At 42.7% G+C, this 25,566-nt stretch overlaps 1 protein-coding gene across 2 annotated transcripts in view; it reads left to right on the plus strand.

Moving 5' to 3' along the window:
* Positions 1 to 22,194, plus strand: part of Chrm3 (cholinergic receptor muscarinic 3) — a 467,271-nt gene extending 445,077 nt beyond the window's left edge. For both annotated transcript variants that reach the window (XM_036188620.1, XM_036188621.1), the window contains one exon: positions 20,166 to 22,194. In XM_036188620.1, coding sequence (XP_036044513.1) covers positions 20,185 to 21,954 — 1,770 coding nt within the window. In that variant the 5' untranslated portion in view covers positions 20,166 to 20,184 and the 3' untranslated portion in view covers positions 21,955 to 22,194. The remainder of the gene's footprint in view (positions 1 to 20,165) is intronic.
* Positions 22,195 to 25,566: the final 3,372 nt, after the last annotated feature.

Consider the following 25,566-nt stretch of genomic DNA (forward strand, 5'->3'; position numbering starts at 1 on the left):
CTCCCTCCTTCCTCTCCCCCTCTCCCTGTCTCTATCTCTGTGTATCTCTCTCTATCTCTCTCTGTCTCCCTATGTCTCTCTCCCTCCCTCGCTCTCCCCTGCCACCATTCTATAAAACCTGTGGAGGGTTGGGGATTTAGCTCAGTGGTAGAGCGCTTGCCTAGCAAACACAAGGCCCTGGGTTCGATCCTCAGCTTAAAAAAAAAAAAAAAAAAAAAAAAAAAAAAAAAACTGTGGAGCAGATGGTATGCATAGTTACATCTCCACTCTGCATAAGAGGAGCCTCCTAAGCCACCGACCACAATTTCCAGTCTCAAATATACATCCTGGGAAAGAGAATGCCATCGGTCAGTACTGAGCAGTTTATCCAGGTGGTATCAAGATGGGAGTCCACAGCAAACCCAGAAAGCCAGAAGGAGTTTTGTGGTGGCTGTTAGACAGTGAGCTCCCTAGGGTTTCTGTGGTGCTCAGTACAACACCCTTGCTTTTTTACCTGCTTTACTTACTGGCTCGCCAAAGCACTTTCATGAGGCAGGAGCATTTGCAAGAAGTCATCTGCTTATTGAACAGCCCACAGGAGAAGACATAAATGTCATTTTGTTGTCCCCTTCTGTGAGTCACAGTTGGCATCTTAACATGGAGAGCAAGTGTAAATGTCTGGGAAATTTCTGCGTTAAAAGGCTTGCTGGAAATGAAGCACATTTAATTGAAATTGCCAGGGCTCACTGGCTGGAACACGAACACCAAAAGCCACCATCCTAACTTGGAGTCTTAATCTATAAAAGGCACTCACAAATAATTCAGGTCCTGGTCACAGATTCTATCATAGTCTCTTCTCCCGAACATAATGGACAGCTTTAGATTTTCAAATACCAAAGCAGTTTCCCTTCAGATTCTGCAGTAAGCTGCATACTTCAGAGGTGCCACTGTCCCATTTTCCAGAAGAATACAATTAATTGCTTTCAACTCCGTAGTAAATAAACTCTGATGAATCGCGGCATCAGTTCAACTGTTAATGCCTGGTGTGTGGCAGATCTGTTTCTAATTTCCCTGCAGAAGAGTGAGATGTCTCCATTTTACTGATGAATAGATTGGGACTAAGAACCGCAAATTGAATTTCTTAACACCACACAGAAAATTCAAACCCAGGAATGGACTGGCTACTTCATGCCTCCTTCTATGAGCAGAAAAAAGAAATTCAGCCCTTTTTTTTAACAAAAACTAATAAATGATGAGTCTTTTGGATGTTCAGTATATACATATATCTTTGCATTATTAAGTATTTAGAATATATATGTAATACTTAATGTATGCCTGTGTATGTTCATGCGTGTGCCAGTACAGATGTATGTGGAGTGCATGTGTACAAGTGTGCGCTTGTGGAGGACAAAGAATATCTTCAGGTGTCATTCCTCAGAAGTTGTCTACCTTGTTTTTTGATGTGGGGTTTCTTATTGGTATCTGAGGCTCACTAATTAGGCTAGACTTGCCAGCCAGGGAGCCACATACCTGCCTCCACTTCCTCAGCACTGGGATTCTAAGCATGTGCCACCACATCTACCGTTTTTACATGGTTTTTGAGAATTGATCTCAGGTGCTCATGCTCACAGAGCAAGCACTTTACCAGCTGGCCTATCTCCCTAGCCCTATAAAATGTCTTATCTATGTACATATCCATATTTGTGTATACAGATATACATACATGTATATAATTTGATTAATCTGTATCATGACTGTCACAATGCCTATCAGACATGAGGGATGGGAGAAGGGGATGCAGAGGACCAGCTTCAGCCACAGGAGCTCAGGAAGCTGGCAGATTAGTCAGTTCAAGTGTAGTTTAGTGCAGCATTGCCACATGAGGGTACCAGTAGCATCTCCTGGGTTTGCTCAGATAGCAATGAAAGATGAGGAGGAATCTTTGGGTGGAGAGAGTGGCACATGCAGAGGGAACATACAGAGAATGAAACCAGATTCCTTCACCCTAAAAGGTCTCAAACACTTGTGTACTGAAAGCACAGGAGGGCTGCTTGCAGCACCTCTGCCTGACAGTCACCCTCAGATCTTTGGATTGAGCATATCCTGTGTACAGAATGCACATCTCTAGCTAACTCTCAGGTGGTGTGGGTACCACTGGCCCACCTAGGCAGCACTGCCTGGAACATCCCAGGAGGAATCACTCATGAGGTCTCCTGAACAGGCTGCCCTAGCCAGGTTTGACCAATTGGAGCCATGTGCCATGTCAGAAACTACCTTTGCATTGCTTCTATTTGCTAAGATATCTGGGAATCTGTAAGGCTTATTTTATTTGAAAATCCCCCAGACAAAGAAGCCAGGGAGTGTTAAATTATGAATGAAGCTCCCCAGTTAATTGTCTGAGCCAAACACAGGGCATAGGTCTGTTCTCAGCAGTGAGAACTCAACTCTGGAGTGCTCTAGGTGAAAAGACCAGGATTAACAAAGGAAAAGGAAGAGACCAGTGCCTGCCATCTGACCCTCCTGTCCTCTTAAGGTGTACTGGTGGGCCCAGAGAAAAGCCAGTCACCACACTTCCCTCTGTGCTGCTCCCTGTCTCTGTACTCTGCATCCTGGAAAGACCCTCCTCCCCAGTTAGAGCATCAACTGAACATCTTTAGAGCTCTGTCAATTTTTGAGGACCATGGACAGTTTCAAACGTCTGTCTGGTGCTATATATCTACACTACAGTCTGTTGAGTTCACAGGAAGAGAATGAGGAAATTCTGGCTGCCCCTTGAGAAGGAAGAGCCCAAGCCATTCAGCAATAAGGACAGTGGTGAGTGCTGAATAAAAACTTGTCCCCCTCAGGACCAGTGTGCCACTGATTAACCTGAGAAGAAGTAAGAGGAGAAAGAAATGGCCAGAGAAATAGAACAAAATGACAACATGATTGGGGCTTCATCTACTGAACACCCAGGTCATCAGCTACTCCATCATAAGCTCACACATCTCCTCAGGCAAACTTGGACCAGTTTCCCAATCTGAAACCATCTCCAGCATCTCCAGCATTTACTTTAAGTTCCTCAGGGTTCCAAGCCCACTAGCTTGGAACTCACACGAAACCATCTGCTTCCTTTGCCCTTTGAGTAACTATTTCAAGTGAGCTGTTTAAGGCCAAGTTTTACACTAGAATTCTAACTGTTTCTCTTTTTAACCTTTATTGTGTGTGAGTGTGTGTACGGGCATGGGAGAGAGGTGGGGGAGGGGGGAGCATGGGCACGCATGCTCAGGTGTGCCCATGCTACCAAGCACTCTCGAAGGTCAGAGGACAGTTTTCAGGAGTCAGTTCTGTCCTTCTGTTGTTAAGCACATTAACTTGCATGTTAACCACATTTACCCACTGAGCCATCTCTCCAGCCCCGTACATTGTTTTTCCTAGAAGGACTAAGAAGAACTGGGTCATTTGTAATGTTCTAGACCTGTGGACATAGTGGGGGGCTGAAAAGGCCTGGCCTCATGCCCACAAGTGATCAGGGAGCTGGAAAATTAAGACGGGCAGTTCAAGTGCAGTTAGGGGATTCAGAGACACCCAGTTCTGCAGAATTACAGCTGGAGAAGAGCCCATGTCCTTCTGTGTCCTCATTTTACCCATGAGAACACTGCAGCCTACCAGGAACAGATAACTGCTCGCCCCACATCATATGCTAATGAGTGGCAGCTGCTTCAGCCTGCAAGCGATCACTATTTGTCATTTTTATCTGGCTTTGAATGTAGTTTTTCTGGTGGTAACATTGATCATTTGACACCGGGTATTCTCTGTGCCTCAAGACACTGGGCTGGTCAGTCTTCTGCATCCCTGGGCTTAGCACTCCCACATTCAACCAACCACAGATCGAAACCACCACGAAAGATTTTAAAGCTCATTTATTTAGCAGGTATCCGTTGTTCAAAATAATGGGTTTCACTATGACATTGGCACTCATGTGTGCCATGGACTTGCGTTATCTTCGCCCTCTCTTGTTTCTCCACCTCCCCTTACCCTCCCCCCATGCTACTCCCCTTACTCTTCCACTTAAGTGCCCTTACTACTTAAGTCTTCCTTTTACTTCCAAGTATTTCTTCCTCAAACTCTGGATTCTGCCTATGAGCAAAAGCATGGCACCCAATGCACAGAATGAAGTGGCTGCTCAATAAAGCTGTGGAGAGCTGAAATAAAGACCTCCATATTTGATTTACATTCTTGGGGATTCCTCAGGTCTGGGGTTTCTTTTAGTAGTCAGGGGATTCTCTCCAAGTTTCCTGAAGGATCATCTTAGTCTAGCAGGTTAAGAAACACATCTGCAAGTTATTCTGTGTGAGGAATATTCTTTATGACCAGATCCCCTGCATGTTTCCACCCCACAGACTAGGTTCTGTTGAAATGTGCAAAAGGCAGCATCCTGTCAGTGACTCTGCAGCATACCTTTGCTTCTGGATTCGTGCCTATAAAATATGAAGCAATCTAGTTTATTCAGACAAATTACTCCCCTGGGAGATCTAACTCCACTTCTCAACCCTTTAGTCCTTGAGTTAAATATCACTTCATTACAGAGTCATCTTTGTCTAGTATTATATAAAGTAGCCCCACACATTGTGTACCCACATTTTCACCAACTCTGCACCTTGATTATTTCTTTAGCAGCATCACAGTTAAGTCCACTTGTTTGGGTGGGCTTTTTAAATTCCTTTTCTTATCTAACAGAATGCAGTGTGTTCTTTTTGGGGATCATGCCAAGAGTTCACAGAGGTCATTGTGTTTGTAACATATATTTAAGCAAATGCCATGTGCATGCTGTGAGCTGAGCATTCTACCAGCTATCTTCATCCCTTTCACCCTATCCATTCCACATGCACATAGTCTTCTTTCTCCATATCTTAAGAGTGAAGAAACTAAAGCACACAGAGATGAAATGACTTGCCCCAAAGCACAGAACTACCATGTGTATTTGAGCCCATGCAGTCTAGCTCTGGGTTCATGTTCAGCTGTTATGCTAAACAAATTATGTGCAGCAAATTAGTTCTTGTTTAAGCATATAAATAAGTTAACTGATCGAAATCTGTTTCTCTGACACTTACATTTTATGTTTGTGTAAATATTCCTACCTCTAATCTTTTTGTCTTTTAGGAGTTTGTTTGGGAGAGGGTATTGAAAGTGTATGTCTTTTAAAAACATCTCTAATTCCAATTTTGAAAAAAAAATGGGCACTTACCTGCAGTTCTGAAGGAAATGTATTTATCATATGAAAAGATAAACTGCATCAATGAGCACTCACTTATGGCAAAAGTTCTATTATTCAAAAGCCAGCACATTTGCATTTTTTGTTATATTGACTGTAGTGGGTTGATATTCCAACCTTTAATCCTATGACCATATTGCAAAAAGAATCTGCAGATGTAATCAAATAAAGGAGCTTGAGACAAGATTATCCTGGATTATCCATGATGGTCCTAAACCCAATGGCAAGTGTCTCCATCAGATACATGCAAAGAGGGGAGAGAGAGGAGGCAGTGTGCTTAGAGAGTCTGGGATTGGATTTAATGTGGTCAGGCCACTGGAAACAGAACAGGCAGACTGGAAACCATTCTAAGATTTTTGGAAAAAGCATGGTCCTAGGAATGCTTTGATTTTGAACTTATGACTGCCACAATTGTGAGAGAATAAATACACATTTAACTGTTGATGGGGGAGAGAGAGATTTTCTTCAGTGGTATAAGCACTAAGCACTGGTAAGGTTCACATGCTCCTTTAAACAACCCTAATGAAGCTCCCTGAGTGTCACACACACACACACACACACACACACACACACACACACACACACACCATGAAACTAAAGGAGGTTACTTGGGAAGAAGAAAGGGATCAACAAGAGTGAATGGGGGATACAGGAGAATAATGGGAGTGAATATAATCAAAATACATCAGGTACATGTATGAAAATTCATAATGACACCCATTATTATGTATAAAATATGTCAATTTAAAAATACTCCTCAAAATCTCAAGATACCAAATTCTCAAAAAGGATGCATGGAGCATCCTTAAGTGGTTGATAGAAAAGTAAAGCCAAATGCTGAGTCTCCAATGGACATGCCATGACTTACTGAACTATGCTATTGTTCCTGATTCTTACTTTCTGTTGACCTCCTAATATTCTGATTACCTGCTCAGAATTTGATTGGTAAGAACTGGACTTGGGGGACAACCAGAAAGAATGCCTGAGGATAACTTGTAGGGAACATAGGAGAAATTCTAACAGGAAGTTTCAAAGAAACAAATAATTAACACCCTAAACTACCTCTAAGCTGCCCAGTATGTGAGTGTATCTGGATTCTACTAGAGGTGAGATGGATGGAAGATTTCTTCAGATACAAATGGCCTCCATCCTCAGAATTGAATACAAGTCTGTACTGTGGCCCCCAAATTTGCACATCTGGAAAATAACCACTTTATGATAATTGATAGTGGGTAAGTACAGGCACCACTCTTCTGAATCAAGGCAGAGTGGTTGAGTTAATCTGTTGGCTAATAGATGGTTGTCTGGATCATCCTTCTACCTTGTGAGTGACATCACTCCATGGTTTTGTTCTAAATATCTCTGAATTTCTAGTAGCACATGATAAGCTTGTTTGGTGAGAACTCTAGTACCAAACAATGACTTCCTACAAAAAGCACTACAACAAGATGTTGTGCTTTCATCCAACACAGTGCACATCTGCACAGGGCTTCCCATGCACAAGGATGAAGTCATTAATCCTCTCTAAATTCATCACCTGTGCTGGCTTTATCTTAAGAGTCCCCACAGGGAATCATCAACTCCCTAACAGGAGCCATCCTAGGAGAAGACAGTGACTCTCAGCTGAATAAGTTAACTAATCCAAGTTAACTGAGTTAACCTTTCTTCCTAGGTCACTCCCCTCATTTGATCTGTCTAATAGAAACAAACCCCTTCCTGATTCTTCACTAACTTGTTGAGGAAAGCTGCTAACGAAGATGTCCTCAATGATATTCCCAAATGCTCTCATCATTGTTTCTAAGTGACCAAACAAATTCCACTAGAACATTTAACCGTGGAAGCTGCTCTCCTAATTTTTTATGATGTGTTATGAATATTTCAAGACACTGAAAGTCACATGGTAGTGATATGTCTGAGACAGCAAAGAAGATGGGAATGGTTCCCTGGTTCCTGAAGCAGAACCCAAGCTTTGAACTGATGTCTGTCTGATAGCCAGACCTTGATGTGACAAGAGAAAAAAAGGCTAAGGTTGTACTCAGCACAAAACAAATCTGAAGCCATAGTTGTCCAGTAGAAAGTGTCACCACCATTGGAAAGAAGACATACTAGAGGCCATATTACTTTTGGGTAGATTTTTCCAGCCCTGATGGATATGTATTCTAATTTAAAAAAAAAAATCATAGGGAAGAAAGAAATAGATGTTTCCATGGAGACCGCTTCCCAGGACTGGCTCTCCTGCCTCATTATCATATCTGATTTAAGTATTTTCTGGATCAGTTTGAATGTCATCTATGCACTTTCTTCCTTCAATGGTCATGGATTGTATAACATCTGGCCAGAGGTTTTCTTAAATAAACTCTGTAATGGCAATCCTTTCAATTCCCACCCATCCACTTACACATGCATTACTTGCAGATTGATTTTCACATGAGAATTCCATCAACATTTACCTCTAGATCTCTAAGTATTTTAGGTTGGCTGAATCTATCCCTTCTTTGGGAATCAAAGTAGATACCTGGAGCTGGACGTGCTAATTACATTCCAGGAAACATGACTAGTGTTGACTTGAGTTACCTAGAGCCAGATACAAACAGCAATCTTCCAGAAGCACTCCCTACCACAGGATATTCTCTCAGTGAACAACTAACCCTATTCACATTCTTTGCTTGTCCTGATTTGTCCCCTTATCCCCATTTAACAATTACTTATGTGATAGAGTTCATTAGTGTTCCCTTAGTTTACTACTGGACCCCTTCACCTGGGCTCCACAGTGATGCCAGCTTGCTAGCAAAGAAAACCCACTCTCCTTCTTTCTCTTACCTCTGTCTTGGTTGAATGTGATCATATGATGGCATACACTTGGAACTTGTGAGTTCAGAAACCATTTTAAAAGCTAATTAAGCCTTCAGCAACCTAATTCATGGGAATTCATTTCACATCCCTCACAGCATCAGAAGACCCAGAATTCTATTTGCATCTGTTGGGATGTTTGGGGAAAGAATTTCATTACCTCGGGTTCAGAAACTCAAATACTCCTAGTTTCTTTGTTATACACACAACTTCTTTTAAACTTTCTGTCTCTTAACAACAACTAGATCATCTAGATTTGTATTGGAACTTGGGAGAAGATTCACTGTCTAAGTAATAAAGCTGAAACTTCAAGTCCCCTCACAAGGGCTCTTGAGAGAGAAGAGAGTGATGGTATTTCATATTCATAATTTCCTGTACATTTTCTTAACAGAGCAGACAGCAAAATTACATAAGCTTTGTCTCCACAAAGTCTGTATCTACCCCTGGTGGGAGTATTTTGAAATTCAAATTTTATTTAAAAACCTCTTATTGAAGAATCTGTGTTTTAGCTGGTCATGGTGGAGAATGCCTGTAATCTGAGTATTTAGGAGATGGAGGCAGGAAAACCAGGAGTTCAAAACTACTCTTGGCTACATGGTAAGTTTAAGGCTGGCCTGTGCTACATAACCAAAGGTTCAGGGGAGACATAGGAGAGAGAAGAAAAGAAGGGAGATTTTTCATAGTTGAAAGGAATTCTTGAAATGAGGCTCTAGGTGGTCAATGGAGACACACTGTGAGGCCAGTACTCCTTTACAGTGAAAAACAGACAGGGTATATTTCTGTAGCCTTCCATCAATTGTGACACATTTATCAATGTCTTCACCAAGAATCCAGGGAGTGTACTACTTGCCCTAAATCTCAATGGTTTCCCACACTCAGCTTTGTTGATTTGCCAGGATCAAGGGAAGGGAGCCACAATCTTAACACTGCTTCCTGATAAAGTCATCTCAGAGAATTTGTTTCCATTCAGTCTTGAATGCTACTGGTGGCTTGTGAAGATTGATTCAACCAGACTTGGCCAGTAGTGCAGAGCAGCAGGGCCTTAGTCATAGCCACAGTGAACTGCTGGTTGTAAGCTGGCCCACTCATTGTTCAGTGTTCCAAAGGGTTCATGTGTTACCCAGTTGGTCCTGAGTGACCACTCCTAGATGGGATGAGCTGAGCTTGTACTCATGCCCACAACAGGAGCATGCGCAGTTTGAAACTGCAGACTGGCCAAAGAGCCAGGAGGAGCACCGTAATGATGGCAGGGATGTGAGTATGGGTAACACTTGCTTCCAGGAGTTTAAACTCAAACACAAACAGAAAGAAGAATGGACATGACTGGTACACAGTATATGCATGCACAGAAGTAGTACAGGTTAGTCTGTGCAATTCATATGTGTTTCTAATTATAATTTATAAAATAAGAATTTAGGGAATTCAAGAAGGGTCGTGAGCTTTGAATTCTCTTGCAACACCTTGTCTGGTTCAGTCATCAGAAGGAAGAGCCAGATCAGCACTGGGTTATAGCTGGCAGTGTACAAAGGTGAAAGTGAACAGGTGGTTAGTGACTACAAGAGAACCCATGGTCCTGTTGGCCGAAGGGATTTAAAGGGATGGAGAAGGGCTTTGGGTTTTTAGTTTTAAGTATTCATCTGCAATTTTATACACAAATGCAATGTATTTAGATTATATTGACCCCCTGAAGTCCCTCCAACTCCTCCCAGACCCCTCCACATCCCCCTCCCAATCTCATGTCTCGTCTCCTCCTCCTCCTCCTCCTCCTCCTCCTCCTCCTCCTCCTCCTCCTCCTCCTCCTCCTCCTCCTTCTCTTCCTTTATAGTCTATGGAGTCCAGTTAGTTCTGCCCATGTGCACAGGGGTATAGGGCGCCATCCACTGGATACAGGGCAATCTACTATGGGCCACAAGACTGACTATAGCTGCCTCCCCTCCTGCCATCAGCTACCCACAGGGATGGAGAGGTTTAGGGTGGGAGTCTCAGCTAGGAGTGGGCCTCCTTAGCCCATTCACAGAGAGGAGTTTTAGTGAAGTTTCAGAATCTGATACTCACAGTCCATCCACTGCTACTTAACCAGCCAAAGACGTCTTAAGCAAGCTTCTTCTTAGCCCCTCAGAGTCTTGGTTTCCTCATACATAAAATGTTGCATTCCAGAGATGTAAGGCTTTAGTCTGAAGAATTTAGGTGACGTATACTGAGTAGCATATAGAAACACTTATTATCTGGAAGGCAATATTGATTATTATAGCTTGGTGATGTTATACAACCAGAAATGTAACAAGGCAACAAATAGCATGACACATAATAGTGCAGTCTCAAATGCAATATAACACATTAACACATTGAATCTGACATCAAAGGACTTCCTTAACATTTTTTTTGTTTGTTTGTTTGTTTGTTTTTCAACACAGGGTTTCTCTGTATGTAGCCTTGGCTATCCTGGAACTCACTCTATAGACCAGGCTGGACTTGAACTCAGAAATCTGACTGCCTCTTCCTCCCAAGTGCTAGGATTAAAGGTGAGTGCCACCAGCGCCTGGCTTTAAAATCATTTTAATCTATAAGTTACCAATTGCAAAAAATAAAATTCAATTCCTTCATAGAAGATTGACCACTCTGCTGCAGTATGTTAATTATATGCAATATCTGATGAATGCCATCCTCATCAAGACATAGTCCATAGGGGATGGAAAGATGCATTGGTGGCTAAGAGCATTTGCTACACAAGAATGAGGATCTGAGTTCAGATCCCCAGTTCTCATGTAAAAGCCAAGCATGGCTAGACACTCCCGTAACCCTTAAAATGTCCTGTGGCTGCAAGGAGACTGGAGGATCACTGGAAGTTACTGGTCAGGCAGTCTAGATGAAATAGCAAGCTATTTCAGTGAAAGACACTCTCTTTAAATAAATAAATAAATAAATAAATAAATAAATAAATAAGTAAGTAAGTAAGTAAAGTAGAGACTGATGGAAGAAATCCCCTGACATCCTAGCCTCCATATGCACACACATGGACAAGCAAGCATACCTGTGAGTGAACACACACAAACGCACACATGTGCACATACAAAACATAAAAAATAGTAACAGCAATGAAGATATAGTCTATAACAATATTGCAGAGTTTTTGTCACACCTAAGCCATTGAATTCTCTGCCTTACATATACAGTCCCAGGAGAGAGAGAGCGAGGTGGGGCCTCAGAAGGTGAAGGTACCTGAGCAGGGAGCAGGTACACACTGTAGCTTGCAGACTGCTGTGTCTAGGTCTAAAACACATGCACCCCTTGTTACACGTAGATCCACGTGCCGTCTGCCTGGCCCTGATGGAACTCAGAGGGGGAAGGAATATATTATACAAACACATTTATCATGTCAGAATGCTCGTGCACAGCTCAGGGGGGTGAGTCATGTCAGTCAGAACATGTGCAGTTTGATGGAGACTCCTGAGGCTAATTCGAGGCACCAAACCTTGGCACTCAACGGCAGTTATCGCTTTCCGTTTACTTATGTTGACTTATGTTAGGGCTTCTTCTTTTGCAGCCTGGATGAATCTGTTTGTATTGATTTCGCACTTTTGGTATTTAATTTTTTTCAGTCTTATCCCTCTTGCGTTTTGGTTTTCTGTTTGTTTGTCTGACTGGTTCAACGTTCTCTCTTGCCTCTTTGTTCTGAGTCCCAGAGGGCCAGAATTCACACTCGCATGAGCTCTAGTTTCCAGTTGATACAGGAAATTCAAAACAAGAGGTCATTGTTTTCTAATATTTAATGGCACTGGCACTGCCAAAATATACATTTTATTATTATTTTATTTTGGTTCTCACAAATTTCTCTGTTCTCATTTCCACAGATAGCATTTTCAGCAGTGAAACTCCCATCTTTAATGCTTACATATCAACTTTAAGGAATTTAATTTATGCTTTACATTTTAATCACAGTCTGCTCATGCCCTTGGTGTTTAATGAATGCAGCTGTAAGTTCCTGGTCCATCATCTGCTTCATCTGAATCCTTTCATATCTAGCCATCTCTTGGATCTGCTGCTCAGTTGTGGAATGTGGAGCCGACGATTGGTGTCTGGTTCATTTAAACATGAGAACCTGATACATTAGGCTTCTATTCCCTACTAACACGGTAAGGATCTAGTGAGGAGCAAGTGTTCTGGAAACCAGCTATTTTATTTTTGGACGGATTTTTGAGATTTGTGTTGGCCTCACTGATGCTGAGCTCTGCAACATTTCATTTAGAAGGGTTTTTAGCAAACACAGTCTCTCATGCACTCTGCTGCCCTGGAAATTCCACTTGAGCCAAGGACATGGTGTGCCAACTACTGAATCCTGGACAGTCCCTTGTTCCTTTCCAAACATGTGTGGCACTAAGGCTTATTTGCAATGAATAAGAACAATGTCTGTAACATACTGTTAAGTGAGAGAAAGAGAAAGTTAGGGAACAAAACACTGTTGGGTGGTTAGGAGCAAAGTCTTTGGTGAATTTGCCTTGAGTATGTGTGTGTGTGTGTGTGTGTGTGTGTGTGTGTGTGTGTGTGTGTGTGTACACGCATACTCACATAAGCTTGCATTGCACATGTGCACCTCAAATCTTGTTCCTCGGGAGCTCTCTACCTTGTTTTTTTGAGACAGGGTCTCTCACTGACAAGGAACATGACAGATAGTCTAGACTGACTGGCCAGAGAGCCCCTGGAAGCCACCTGTCTCCACCTCCCCAGGACTGGGATTAAAAGCACACACCACCAAGCCCAGATGTTTTACATAGATTCTGAGCATGGAGCTCTCTCTCCAGCCCTTGAATCAACTCTTAATTCTTTCTCTTAGGAGCTATGTGACCCTGGCCACCACTAGACTTCTCAGTTACCTCCATCTTCTCAAATGACAATTAAGCAATTGACTCAATTCACAGTATGGAGGCAAGGACTGAATGACCTACTACATATGGGTACAACAGTACCTGACATAAAATAAGTGCTTAAAATACACACGTATAATTCTGCAGAAGACCACATTTTGGAGGGACACTCCATTCCCCTAACAAATATTTACTTATGAAGTAAAGTGTTGTCCATGGTTACCTCAGGGGCCTGGGAATGAGGGCCAGAGCAATAGGACTGGGCTCCTACTTTCTGCTTTATAAACACGTATTGTTTGAAATTTACGTTTGTTCATGACTGAAGTGCTTGCTAGGGCAGAGGTCAGGCCTAGACTGAGGAGCCAGCCTGCCTGTGTGATGTCCTGGCTTCTGCATGACTGTGTATACAACCTCAGCTACTGTCCTTCAGGTGCTATCCACCTTGGGTTTTGTTTTGTTTTACTGTGTGTGCATGTGTGGGGGTGTAAAAAGTGCTACAGTGTACAGGTGGAGACCAGAGAATAATTTTCCAAGAGTTCTTTACTTCTACCTTGGTTTTTTTTTTTAATTTTATTATTTTATGTGTATACATGAGTACCAAGTTGTATGTGCCTGATACCTCCAGTGTCCAAAAGAGTCACTGGACCCCATGGAACTAGAGTCTCAGACAGCTGTGAGCCACTGTGTTGGTAATGGACATTGAACCCAGGTCCCCTGAAAGAGCAGCAGGTACTCTTAACTGCTGAATCATGTCTCCAGCCCCCTTCACCTTGTTTTGAAGGCAGGGTCTCTGGTTATCTCTGCCCTTGCCCTGCATACAATAGTTTCCAGTTGATTCTCCTGACTCCTCCACCTCAGTTATCACCTTAAAAGGGCTGGGGCAGAGGTTACAAATGTAAACCACTGCATCTGACTTTTTCACATGGTTCCCAGGAATCAAACTCAGGTTATCAGGGTTATACCTCTCATTGGCCTAGAACTCCTTGAGGTAAGGCAAGACTGACAGCCAAGAAGCTCAAGGAATCCACCTCCCCAGAACTAGGGTGATGAGTATGTGTAACCACACCTAGCTTTCCTTGCATGGTCCTGAAAAATACACGACAAGTCTTCAGGTTTGCAAGGCAAACATGTGACTAAGCTGCTTCCACACTCCCAGAGCTGATTCTTGAAGAGAATTGAAGTTTGCCACACATTAATGAGTACCAGGATATTTTCCAGATTTTTTTCTGGCAAAACAGAGTATTATGACATTTTTCTGAACCCCTTTCACCTCTGTTTGTGCCAGGGTTTGTCCCTCGCAGCCGTATGGATGCTTGAAGCCAGACAGCTCTTTGTCCTGTGTCTGCAGCATCCCTACCATCTACCTACTAGAGGCCAGTGACACATTCTCTTCAGGTTGTTACAGGAATAACAGCTCCACACAGTGCCAAATGTCCCCCAGGGGAAAAGCCTCCTGGAGTGAGAGGCATCCCTTTAGACTCAACAAAATGTGAGCTTTTGAAAGGCTTAGACAAGGCCAATCCATAAGCAGTCAGAAAAGAGTATTCAGTTTATCCCACCATTTTTGAGGAATCACTGTAGATCAGGCTCACTACGCTGGGTGTTTTGTATCATTTCTATCAGATCCTCGGGTATTATATTCTGCATTTTTCTTTAATGAGGAAGCAAGATCAGAGGGCTTCATGACCTGCCAGGTGTTGGTGTTGAGGACATCTCCTGACTCTCAGGTGCTGTGGCATGACTTCCTCTGTCTATCTCACACTGCTGCTGGTTTTTTTGGTTTGTTTTTTATTTTTTTCATACTTAGTGTGTGTACAAACATGTATCAGTTGGAGTATGGAAAAATATGGGAGTATTAATGGAAATCAGGTATGTGGAACATGACTGGAGGCTATAAAGAAAGATAGTCTGAGAAGTATGGACCTTTAAAGAAGCATAAGGAGTCTAATGTGCTAGTAGCAATAGCATAAATAGTGGGCCAAATTAGTGGTCTTCACTAGGTGCCCTTGCTGTACATGTGTTGACATATCCTAAATCTTCAGTCCAAACTGTAGAGATACTTTTTTCACTAGACTTTTTTCTCCTATTTTTATGTGTGCAAATGTATTTTATATACATGGTTGTATATGTGTATGCATACACGCTCATGTTTGTGAGCACAGGTTCACATATGCCACGGGGCACATGTGGAGGTCAAAGGACAACCTCAGGTTTCAGTTCTCACCCTCTGCCTTGCTTGAGACAGAGTCCCTTGTGATTCTGCAACTGTGTATAATAAGCTAGCTGGCCAGCAAGCTTCCTGGGGATTTTCCTCTCTGCCTCCCATCTCACCGTTAGGAGAGCTGGAATTACAGGCATGCACTGTGGCACCCCCTTTTTACTTGGATTCTGGGGTATCCAAACTCAGCTCCTTGTGCTTGTGTGGCCAGCACTTTACCCACAAGCCATCTCTCAGGCCCCTAGGAGTTCTTTAGCAAAAGTATTTCCACGGTTGTGTAAGATCAAGGGGTGTTTTCTCAAAGTGTGTCTTCTCTTCCACCACAAAAGCATGGCGGCCAGAGCAAATGACACTGAATGACCTTCAGAATGCAGAAAGACAGTGAGTGAGTCTTAGATTTGAAAGATTTTTCTCTCCTCCAAGAACATGCTGGGGACAGTGCACTCACCCTCTCTGGGTCTAAATAATATTTAAAAAGAATTACTCGTGTTTGCTTTTTACTTCATCCCGTTTTTCTAAAAAGACTAGTAAAAAAAAAAAAAAATGTTAGACTGAAAAGGTGCTCCTGGATATCCACAGTCATCCAACTTAGATGTTTGTTTTTAAGGTAAACTATGTTATTTCATGAGCCGATGCCAGGTCTCAGCAGTACTGACATGAGGCCTTTTCCGAGCATCTTACATCTTTGTTGTCACGTCGAATAAAAGCTTATGAAAGGCAGCAACCAGGGAGGCAGTCTGATACATTGTCTTTTTTGAAAACAAGCTTTCTCCTTTTTAAGTGGAATTTTATCCCCTTTTGGCATTCGGAAATGTTTTGTTCACAACAAGAACCGTTGTACCATATTAGGCAACATCTCTCCTCCTCACAGCTGGAAATGAATACGAGGGCTAAGTTCACAAGTTTGATTCCCTTTAAAGACATGTTTGATTGCAAAGCCCTGTCCACCCTGTTTGATATCCTCCTCCACCCGCATGACTGAACTAAGTAAGCTCAGGGACAGCCTGCTGCCTAGGCGGCTTCTAACACCGAGGTTGTTCTTTGAGTCAACTTTGCCCCCTAGTGGCCTGATGTGATCTTCCCATTCATGAAGACAGAGCTGTGGAGTGCTGTCATGAATTATGACAGAAAACAGACGTTCATGTCCAAAGCAGAGACCCAAAATAAGCCCTGAAAATGATGTATTCTAAAAAAGAAGAAATGCTAGGTAGCCAGTCTTTCAAAAACATGGTTGCAGACTGCTAAGGTTCCCATGATCATGATAAGAAAAAGAATAATTAATATGGAAGGAGAACTAGAAGCTGGAGAGATGGCTTGGTGGTTAAGAGCACTTGTTGCTCTTACATAGGACCTGGGTTTGATTCCCAGCATCTATGTGTTGACTCATAACCATCTGTAACTCCACTTCCAAGGGATCCGATACCCTCATCTAAGCTCCATGGATGCCAAGCACACGGGTCATGCACATACACACAGGCAAAACACACAAATGAAAACAAGTTTAATAAAAAATTCTAAAGGAATAGAATTAATTTAGACTTCTGGGGAGCAGGAAGTAACTTAGACTTTCCAATTAGTTTACAATTTTAAAAATTGAGAATTTTGTCTCACTTTTTCAGAATAGATCCTAGGACTGTGGTGTTTTGCAGACAAGCAGAATAAAAGGAACTAACAGGAAATAACCGACATGAGCCTTATTTCTAAAGTTCTTACATTCTTTGATACCTAATTGGTCAACTGAACAAATCCAGTTGTTTTTTAATTTACATAATGAGATATGACTGTCTAACAGGGAAGGGTTCTTATTGCCTGCATGAGTTTCTGATTTTTAAAAAGATTTTTTTTCCATTTCTTCACTCACAGTTATGGAAGCACAGAGACTGGGACTTCCTGGATTCCATAGACCAATCACAGCAGCTTACAGCCAGATGTGGTTTTAATGAGATGTGCTGATGCTGACTATGACCAAATTAATTTTTCTTTACTTCTAATCGATTTTTACTTTTTAAGAACAAATTTCAAGAGCCAGTGAGATGGATGTAAAGGCACTTGGTACCAAGATTTATAACCTGAGTTAGATTCCAAGGACCCTCATGGTAGAAAGAGAGAACCAACCCCCCCAAGTTGTCCTCTGACCTCCACTCATGCACTGTGGCATATGTACCTACAACACACATATCACACATACAAGAAGCTAAGTAAATAAATAACTGTAATTAAAATTTTTAAGCAAATTTCTTTATGAATAGTTGACATTCACAACATACTAAGAGAGTGAATGGTTTCTAGAGTGACATGGATTTATATATGTTACCGCAGATTAATACATGTATGGTAAGAGCTGCTCAAATCCACTTGTTTTAACAAAAATTTCTCGTACAATTTTTAACTGTAATCCTCAAGTTAAATGTTAGATATCAAAACTAGTCTAGGCGGGCAGTGGTGGCACACGCCTGTAATCCCAGCACTCAGGAAGCATAGGCAGGTGGATCTCTGTGAGTTCAAGGCCAGTCTGTTCTACAGAGCTAGTCCAGGACAGTCTCCAAAGCTACAGAGAAACCCTGTCTCGGAAAAATAAATAAAAAATAAAAAATAAATAAATAAACTATTCTAGAATATCCACTTGCTACTTTAACCAAATAGATTAATCAAGAACCATTAGTTGTGGGTAATCAAAGCCTTCCTTCAATCACCCAAGAAACAAAGGGAACTTTTGGTTGTATAACCAAGGTCAAATCAGTTCTGTTGATTTAGGAATAGCTATGTCTAGTTTTGAAAGAACTATCTCAGACTGTATCTGTCTCATAGTACCCCATTCCATCTTGCTCCTGCCCCCCATCTTTCCTTTGCCTTCACTTACATCTCAGATTTTTGCACACAGATACAAAGGTGGTGAACGGAACCCAGCACCCCCAAAGATGATAGAGTTTCACTTCTTCCAGCGTCCATATTGATTCACCAAACTGATCATCTTTGTTTGTATATGTGTCAAGTCCATTACTGTGGTCAAGGGCTCAGGGTCAGGTGGCAAATACTTGTCTCAAAACATGCTGGAAAGTGTCAGGCTGGACAAAAGAATAGCTGAAAGAATGACAAATCACAGACATCTACTATGTCACCCCTTAACAAGAAAGATAAAGGATGGCAGAAAAGAAGCCTTGGGATTTCTGGGTATTATGTTGATTTGTAATGAAATCAACATGGCTGTCATAAAAAAAAAAAAAAAAAAAAAAAAACAAGACACCACAACATGATCGGTCCCCATGAGACAGAGCCCTGGACCGTGCCACAGTGGCAAGGGGCCCTACAAGTTGCTATGGATGTCAATATGTGGTGCAGAGTCAGGCTGGGGTTGGTGAAAGATGGGCTATAAACAGGGCTGCCATGCAAACCTGGCAGAAAAGAAGGAAAACTTAGCAACTGTGGCCAAGAACCTTTGCAAAGGACAAAACCCTGGGAAGATTAAGGTTCTTCAGAAATTATTTAAGAAATGAGCATGCTATCAAATGTTATTTTTAAAAACCAGTATATTACATATTTCAATAATGTTTAAAGACACAGAATCACAAGCTAAGGATGTAGCTCAGTTAGTAGAGTGCCTTCTTACCATGCAGAAAGCCCTGGGAGGCTCCCCGGGCCTAATTATACTAAGTGTGGTGACTCGTGCCTTTAATACTTACACTCCAGAGTTAGAGACAAAGGGGTAAGAATTCAAAGACATCCTTGGCTACATAGCATGTTTGAGACCAGTTTGAGCTACATAAGACCCAGTTTCTAAATAAATAAGGATGAAAATAAAGAGACAGTATTATGTGAAACAATAGACACTATTGTCTCTCTTGCTTTGGGTTGGCTTGGATCATTCCAGTAAGGGTTAAATAGTTGGTATCACCTTCAAGTTGCTTATATCTGAAGTCTCAGATGTCTAAATGTTCATCATTTTATCAGGTAGATAAAATGCAAATAAATTGCATCCATTTATCAAGCAGGATGAAGATAACTCTATGGTTGAATAATTGCCATATAAGCATTTGATCTTTTTCCCCTGTGAAAATGAGAGAAGCAAGTAAATCGGAGGAGTCCGGGCTCTGTTTTGTTTGATGGCAGTGTTCCATGAAAAGTATGTACACATGTGAGGGAAAGCACCAAGGTCTATTCCTTTGCTAATTATTCTGCCTTGAACCAATCAATCCTGGAATGCCCTTGACTCCTGCCTGTCACACTAGAGAATTCACTTGATCACATATAGCTGCTTTGAAGTGTGTGCCTTGTAACACATCTCCTAAACGTAAGCCAAACAAAACCAAGTGTGGTACACGCCTCATTCCAGCTCTGGAGGCTGAGGCAAAAAGGACACAGTATGAGGGCTAAGGAGTGAGTTCCAGACCTGCTTGGGTTACAAACTGAAACCCTCCCTCAAAACAGAAATGTAGACAGGAAAAGATTTATGGAGATGAAGGGGCAGGTAGACAGGAGTGTGGGAGCCCGTTTTCGAGTTCCTCCTGACTTTACTCAGCAGGTCCGCATAGAGGATGATTAGGGGCCACGGGCCTGAGTACAGGTGTCTGAAATGGTCTGCACTTGGCTGTGCTGGGGGAGGAGGTCTTTTGCTCCACCCCTTGGCGTCTCTATAAATACCCTGGGGCAGAGACAGTTGAGGCCCGTTGGAATAGGTTCCAGGCCCTCTCGAGGCCATCCTTTATTTTCTATCTGTTTATCTTCGCACTATAACTCCTTCTATCTAATATTTCCTGCTGCTCACACTCAAGAAAACTCTGGGGAGCTGTGGGGTTGGTGGGTAAACACCCCACACAGGAGTGGGAGAGAATTAAGAGAAACTGGGGTTGATAGTATTTAGTATGAATTATATGTAATGCTCAAAGATCAAATTTAATCTTTAAAAGAATATGTGTGTGTGAAAATACATATGTAAGCTACCCAAAGAAAACACCATACAGGACAAAGATCTTTCCTGACTTCATCTTTTCTCTTTTCTCCCCAGACTATGTCAGAGAGTCACAATGACCTTGCACAGTAACAGTACAGCCTCGCCTTTGTTTCCCAACATCAGCTCTTCCTGGGTGCACAGTTCCTCAGAGGCAGGACTGCCCTTGGGGACAGTCACTCACTTGGGCAGCTACAACATTTCACAAGCAGCTGGGAATTTCTCCTCAAAGGACACCTCCAGTGACCCTCTGGGGGGTCACACCGTCTGGCAAGTGGTCTTCATTGTATTCTTAACAGGCTTCCTGGCGTTGGTGACCATCATTGGCAACATCCTTGTCATTGTGGCATTTAAGGTCAACAAACAGCTGAAGACAGTCAACAACTACTTCCTCTTAAGCCTGGCCTGTGCAGACCTGATCATTGGGGTCATTTCCATGAACCTGTTCACTACCTACATCATTATGAACCGCTGGGCACTGGGGAACTTAGCCTGTGACCTCTGGCTTTCCATTGACTATGTGGCCAGCAATGCTTCTGTCATGAATCTGCTGGTCATCAGCTTTGACAGGTACTTTTCCATCACGAGGCCACTCACCTACCGAGCCAAACGAACAACAAAACGAGCTGGTGTGATGATTGGTCTGGCTTGGGTCATCTCCTTTGTCCTGTGGGCTCCTGCCATCTTGTTCTGGCAATACTTTGTAGGGAAGAGAACTGTTCCCCCAGGAGAATGTTTTATTCAGTTCCTGAGTGAGCCCACCATCACCTTCGGCACGGCGATTGCTGCTTTCTATATGCCTGTCACCATCATGACTATTTTATATTGGAGGATCTATAAGGAAACTGAAAAACGTACCAAAGAGCTGGCTGGCCTACAGGCCTCTGGGACAGAAGCTGAGGCAGAAAACTTTGTCCACCCCACGGGCAGTTCTCGAAGCTGCAGCAGCTATGAACTACAACAGCAAAGCATGAAACGCTCATCCAGGAGGAAGTACGGTCGCTGTCACTTCTGGTTCACCACCAAGAGCTGGAAGCCCAGTGTTGAGCAGATGGACCAAGACCACAGTAGTAGTGACAGCTGGAATAACAACGATGCTGCTGCCTCCCTAGAAAACTCTGCCTCCTCCGATGAAGAGGACATTGGCTCCGAGACCAGAGCCATCTACTCTATTGTGCTCAAGCTTCCAGGTCATAGCACCATCCTCAACGCTACCAAGCTGCCATCCTCAGACAACCTGCAGGTGCCAGATGAGGAGCTTGGGACTGGTGATTTGGAGAGAAATGCCAATAAGCTTCAGGCCCAGAAGTGCATCGATGATGGTGACAGCTGTCAGAAGGACTTCACCAAGCTTCCCATCCAGTTAGAGTCTGCCGTGGACATGCCCAAGACCTCTGACACCAACTCCTCGGCAGACAAGACCACGGCCACTCTACCTCTGTCCTTCAAGGAAGCCACACTTGCTAAGAGGTTTGCTCTGAAGACCAGAAGTCAGATCACCAAGCGGAAAAGAATGTCACTCATCAAGGAGAAGAAGGCAGCCCAGACCCTCAGTGCCATCTTGCTGGCCTTCATCATCACATGGACCCCCTACAACATCATGGTCCTGGTGAATACCTTCTGTGACAGCTGCATCCCCAAAACCTATTGGAATCTGGGCTACTGGCTGTGCTATATCAACAGCACCGTGAACCCCGTGTGCTATGCCCTGTGCAACAAAACATTCCGAACCACCTTCAAGATGCTTCTCTTATGCCAGTGTGACAAAAGAAAGAGACGCAAACAGCAGTACCAGCAAAGACAGTCAGTCATTTTTCACAAGCGAGTGCCCGAGCAGGCCTTGTAGAAAAAGGGTTTGTCAGTAACAGTGACCACACACGCACAGCAGCCCACACAGCCTAGCAGGAGTCTGGCGCAGGTGGGAGGCCATTCCTGATGGTGATAAAAAGGGGTTTTTATCAACCACACAGGAGAGAAGCTGCCTGTTTACTGATCCATTGAATAAACTGATTTTGGTCAAATGCTAATTCAGCAGGATAGAAAGAAAAACATACTGCTGAATATAAAGAAATATATTCTGAAAAAGACTTTTAAGTGTTTTTTTTTCCTTAAAGAGAAAAAATATATATTGTCTTGAAGCAAGTATCCTCTGAAATTGGTTTGCCTAGGTCTTTTAATTCCCATTAGCTCTGAAATCACAGGTGAGCCTCGCTGCAGTAGTTGTCATGTGCTCTTCCCAAGGGTCCCAAAGTGTCCATCCAGACCCCACGTGAAGCACGGCAGGCTTGGAAATCCGTGGTTCTGAGTCATTTTGTACATTGCAAAGCTGACACCTCTTGTCCCAATCAGCTTCCGTCCCCTTTTGGTGTGTTGTTAAACTCTGTTTGTGGATTTGATTCTTGGTTCTTGCAAAGTACTGTTTTGTGCAGTTCAAGTTTCATACAAATAAAATCGCATATGAATACATGCATAGACCTATCTATGTGTGAGTTGAGCACGCACACACATAGTGTATATAACGTGATGGGGAACACTGAACTGGTGGAATGTTCCTACCATCTATGCTTTCAGTACTTTGGGAACTGAAATTCTCTAGGATCCTAATATGATATGAAAGTGAATTAAGCCCTGTTTAATGTTGTGTTCAGGTTTGGGTTTTTTGACACTGGAGCTGTTTTCCACAAATCACCCTGATGAAGAATAATATCCAGCACAGAGAAGCCAGGCCTTCTCAGCAAACCTGTGCTAGATGGGGACAGTCTCGGGGGTCAGTCAGCACCACGTCTTGACTGGACTCTGAGTGTATACTGTCTCCTTGGCTGTTAGCTCTGTCAACAGAGCTAAACTAGGGCCCCTCTGAGTGCAAAAGAATGAACTTATATACATGTTTGAATTTAGTCGTCCAAATCTGAATGTTTCAAAACAAAATTTCTGGGATCTAAACTGCTTGAAACTCAATCCTAGAGTCACCTTTGAATGTCACATACAGCAATATATCTACAGTTACATGGAAAAGCAGAGGAAATACTGTGCCAGGGCCTGACAGAAAGTATTGTATTTCACTTCCTGCTCCTTGGCACCTTCTGAAGAAAAGTAGGGCTTACCTCCTGTTATGTAGCAGGAGCCAGGACCTTCTGGTCATCACTGTATAACTTCACCCAGGAGTGGTTGGTGTCTAGGAAGCCACATGTCCTCTGAAGAAAGAATTGCACTTGAAAAAGTATTGCTTGAAACTTGATTTCTTTCCATTGTGACAACCGAATTTTGCATTCTCCTTTGAACTGCCCCAAGTGCATCATGTTTTCTCCGGGGGAGGGGTCTGCTGCTCTTGTTCTTGTGGCTGCTGTATTGTTGGGTTCCTTCCTTCTTCTCCTTCTGCGGGGACTGTGTGGGGAGCGGGTGGGGGGATGGGAGGGCTGTGGCAAACCCTTCCCTTGTGCAGGGCATCCATCCGTGTTGTGAACCCAGAGCTGGGGCCAAAGCTGCTTTTGTATTCAGTGTGAGGTGGTGTTTACAGCCAACTTTGACATCAGTGGATGTGTTCTCAGTGGTGTGTCTGTACCTGAACTATTTAATGTTGTGTCATGTTTATATAAAGAATATTTATGCATACTTTACCATGTGTTTATTTAGTGTTGATAAATATGGCTCCCTCTACTGGGCCCTTTGATGTTGAGTCTTTAAGGCCCATGTAAATCATGAGTAGATGTCCACTAAGCTTTTCCATGTGGCGAAGAAGAAGAAAACCATCACCTGGTTGACATTCAAGAGCACTTGACTCCTTTCAGGTAATAAGCCCTGTCATTGAAAGTCACTCTTTAATTAACCTGATGTGACCCAACAATATAACAGAGGACCAGCAAGCCTCCTCCATTGTAGCTGGAACTACATTGCAAGGGAGAAAAAGAAAATCCACATCATCATAAGGATTTTCTTTTCATTTTTGGCCCTCATTCAAGCAAAGAACAAGAAAAAGCAGAGACTATTTTTTCACATGTATAGTGATGTGCAGAAAGCATGTTCTCCACCTGAGAAACATCTGGTAAGCTATTGCAACTATATTTTATTACTCAAGTTGGCCTGGCACTAATAAATATGTGAATTCTCACTCAAGTCTCCCTGTAGATCAGTAATTCCAATCTTTCTGGAAACTCCCATTCTGCCACCTTCCCCAAAGGGCTCTTCCTTATATTAAAAGAATAATAAGAATAAGAATAGACAAGCCCTTAGCATGGTCAGAAATTCAAGGGTAAATTAGGATTCTACTTAAACATCATTATCTCCAGATTCTTGTGCAAATCCCAATAATTACAAAGAGCAATAACAATAATAAGGCTCTAGTTCTCCTTTTAGGTACTGGGTTCATTATGATGGATAAGCCTCTTACGGGCAAAAGCTGCTTCTAATCTCCCTTGGCTGTTTATGGAAAGGTATGTCCAAGTCTTGGATAATTTTCAGAGAAGAAAAACAAACAAACTGGATTCTTTGGAAATGAAGAGATGAGAAACAACTGAGAATGCTGTTGAGTATTTGTAACTGCATGTGTTACGTGGGCATTTCTCAAAAGGGCTCCTCCAACAGCAGGCATCCAGCATGCACTCAAGATCAAACTCCTTATCCCTGGCCTGGGCATAGAACTACTCCATCCCCTAAGAATGAGGTTTGCAGAGCTTTCAGGGTTATCCACTTTAATTGAAAGAGGGCAATAATTGAAACTAAAGTAAGCCACATATGGAGACACTGAGAAAGCCTAGCCTCTCCTTCCCTCTCCCCTTCCTCTCTCCCTCTCCCCATCACCCTCTCTCTGTATCTGTCTCTTTCTATGTGTACATATATGTCTCTCTCCTCTTTGTTTCACTCTGTGACTCTCTTTATCTCCCTCATCTTTGTCTCTTTATGTCTCTGTGTCTCTCTAGTTTCCTGTGTCTCTGTCTTTTTTCTCTGTCTTTCTCTGTGTCTCTCTATATCTTTCTCTCTTTGTCTCATGCTCACTTATTTACACACCCCATGCTTGTACAGGCATGTGCACACACACACACACACACACACACACACACACACACACACACACACACTGTTCTTCAGGCCTATTTCCCCTGGCTTCAGTCTTTCTATCTTTTGCCACATGGTCTCACTGTTCTTACTCACTATTATTCTGAACCCCTTCTAACCCCAAACCCACCCTAGACTCTCTGTACAAGTCCCATTTTTAGTCACCTTTTAACATATATTACATCTAGACTCTAAGAGAAAGAAAAAACTCACAAGCATAGGACAAAGGAGTGACTAAAGATCTAGAAGGCACAACAGCTTCCTTTGCTAAAATTTCCATATTGGAGTGGATAGACCTTGCTGCTCTACAGAGGATGCCTGTACTCTGTGCAGCAGGTGGGAGGGGAACTTGAGACCAGCTGACGAGGTGACTGCCCTGCGAGGCAAAGACTGGCACACCCTAGAG

Source organism: Onychomys torridus, chromosome 5, assembly GCF_903995425.1.
Source record: "Onychomys torridus chromosome 5, mOncTor1.1, whole genome shotgun sequence".
NCBI lineage: Eukaryota > Metazoa > Chordata > Mammalia > Rodentia > Cricetidae > Onychomys > Onychomys torridus.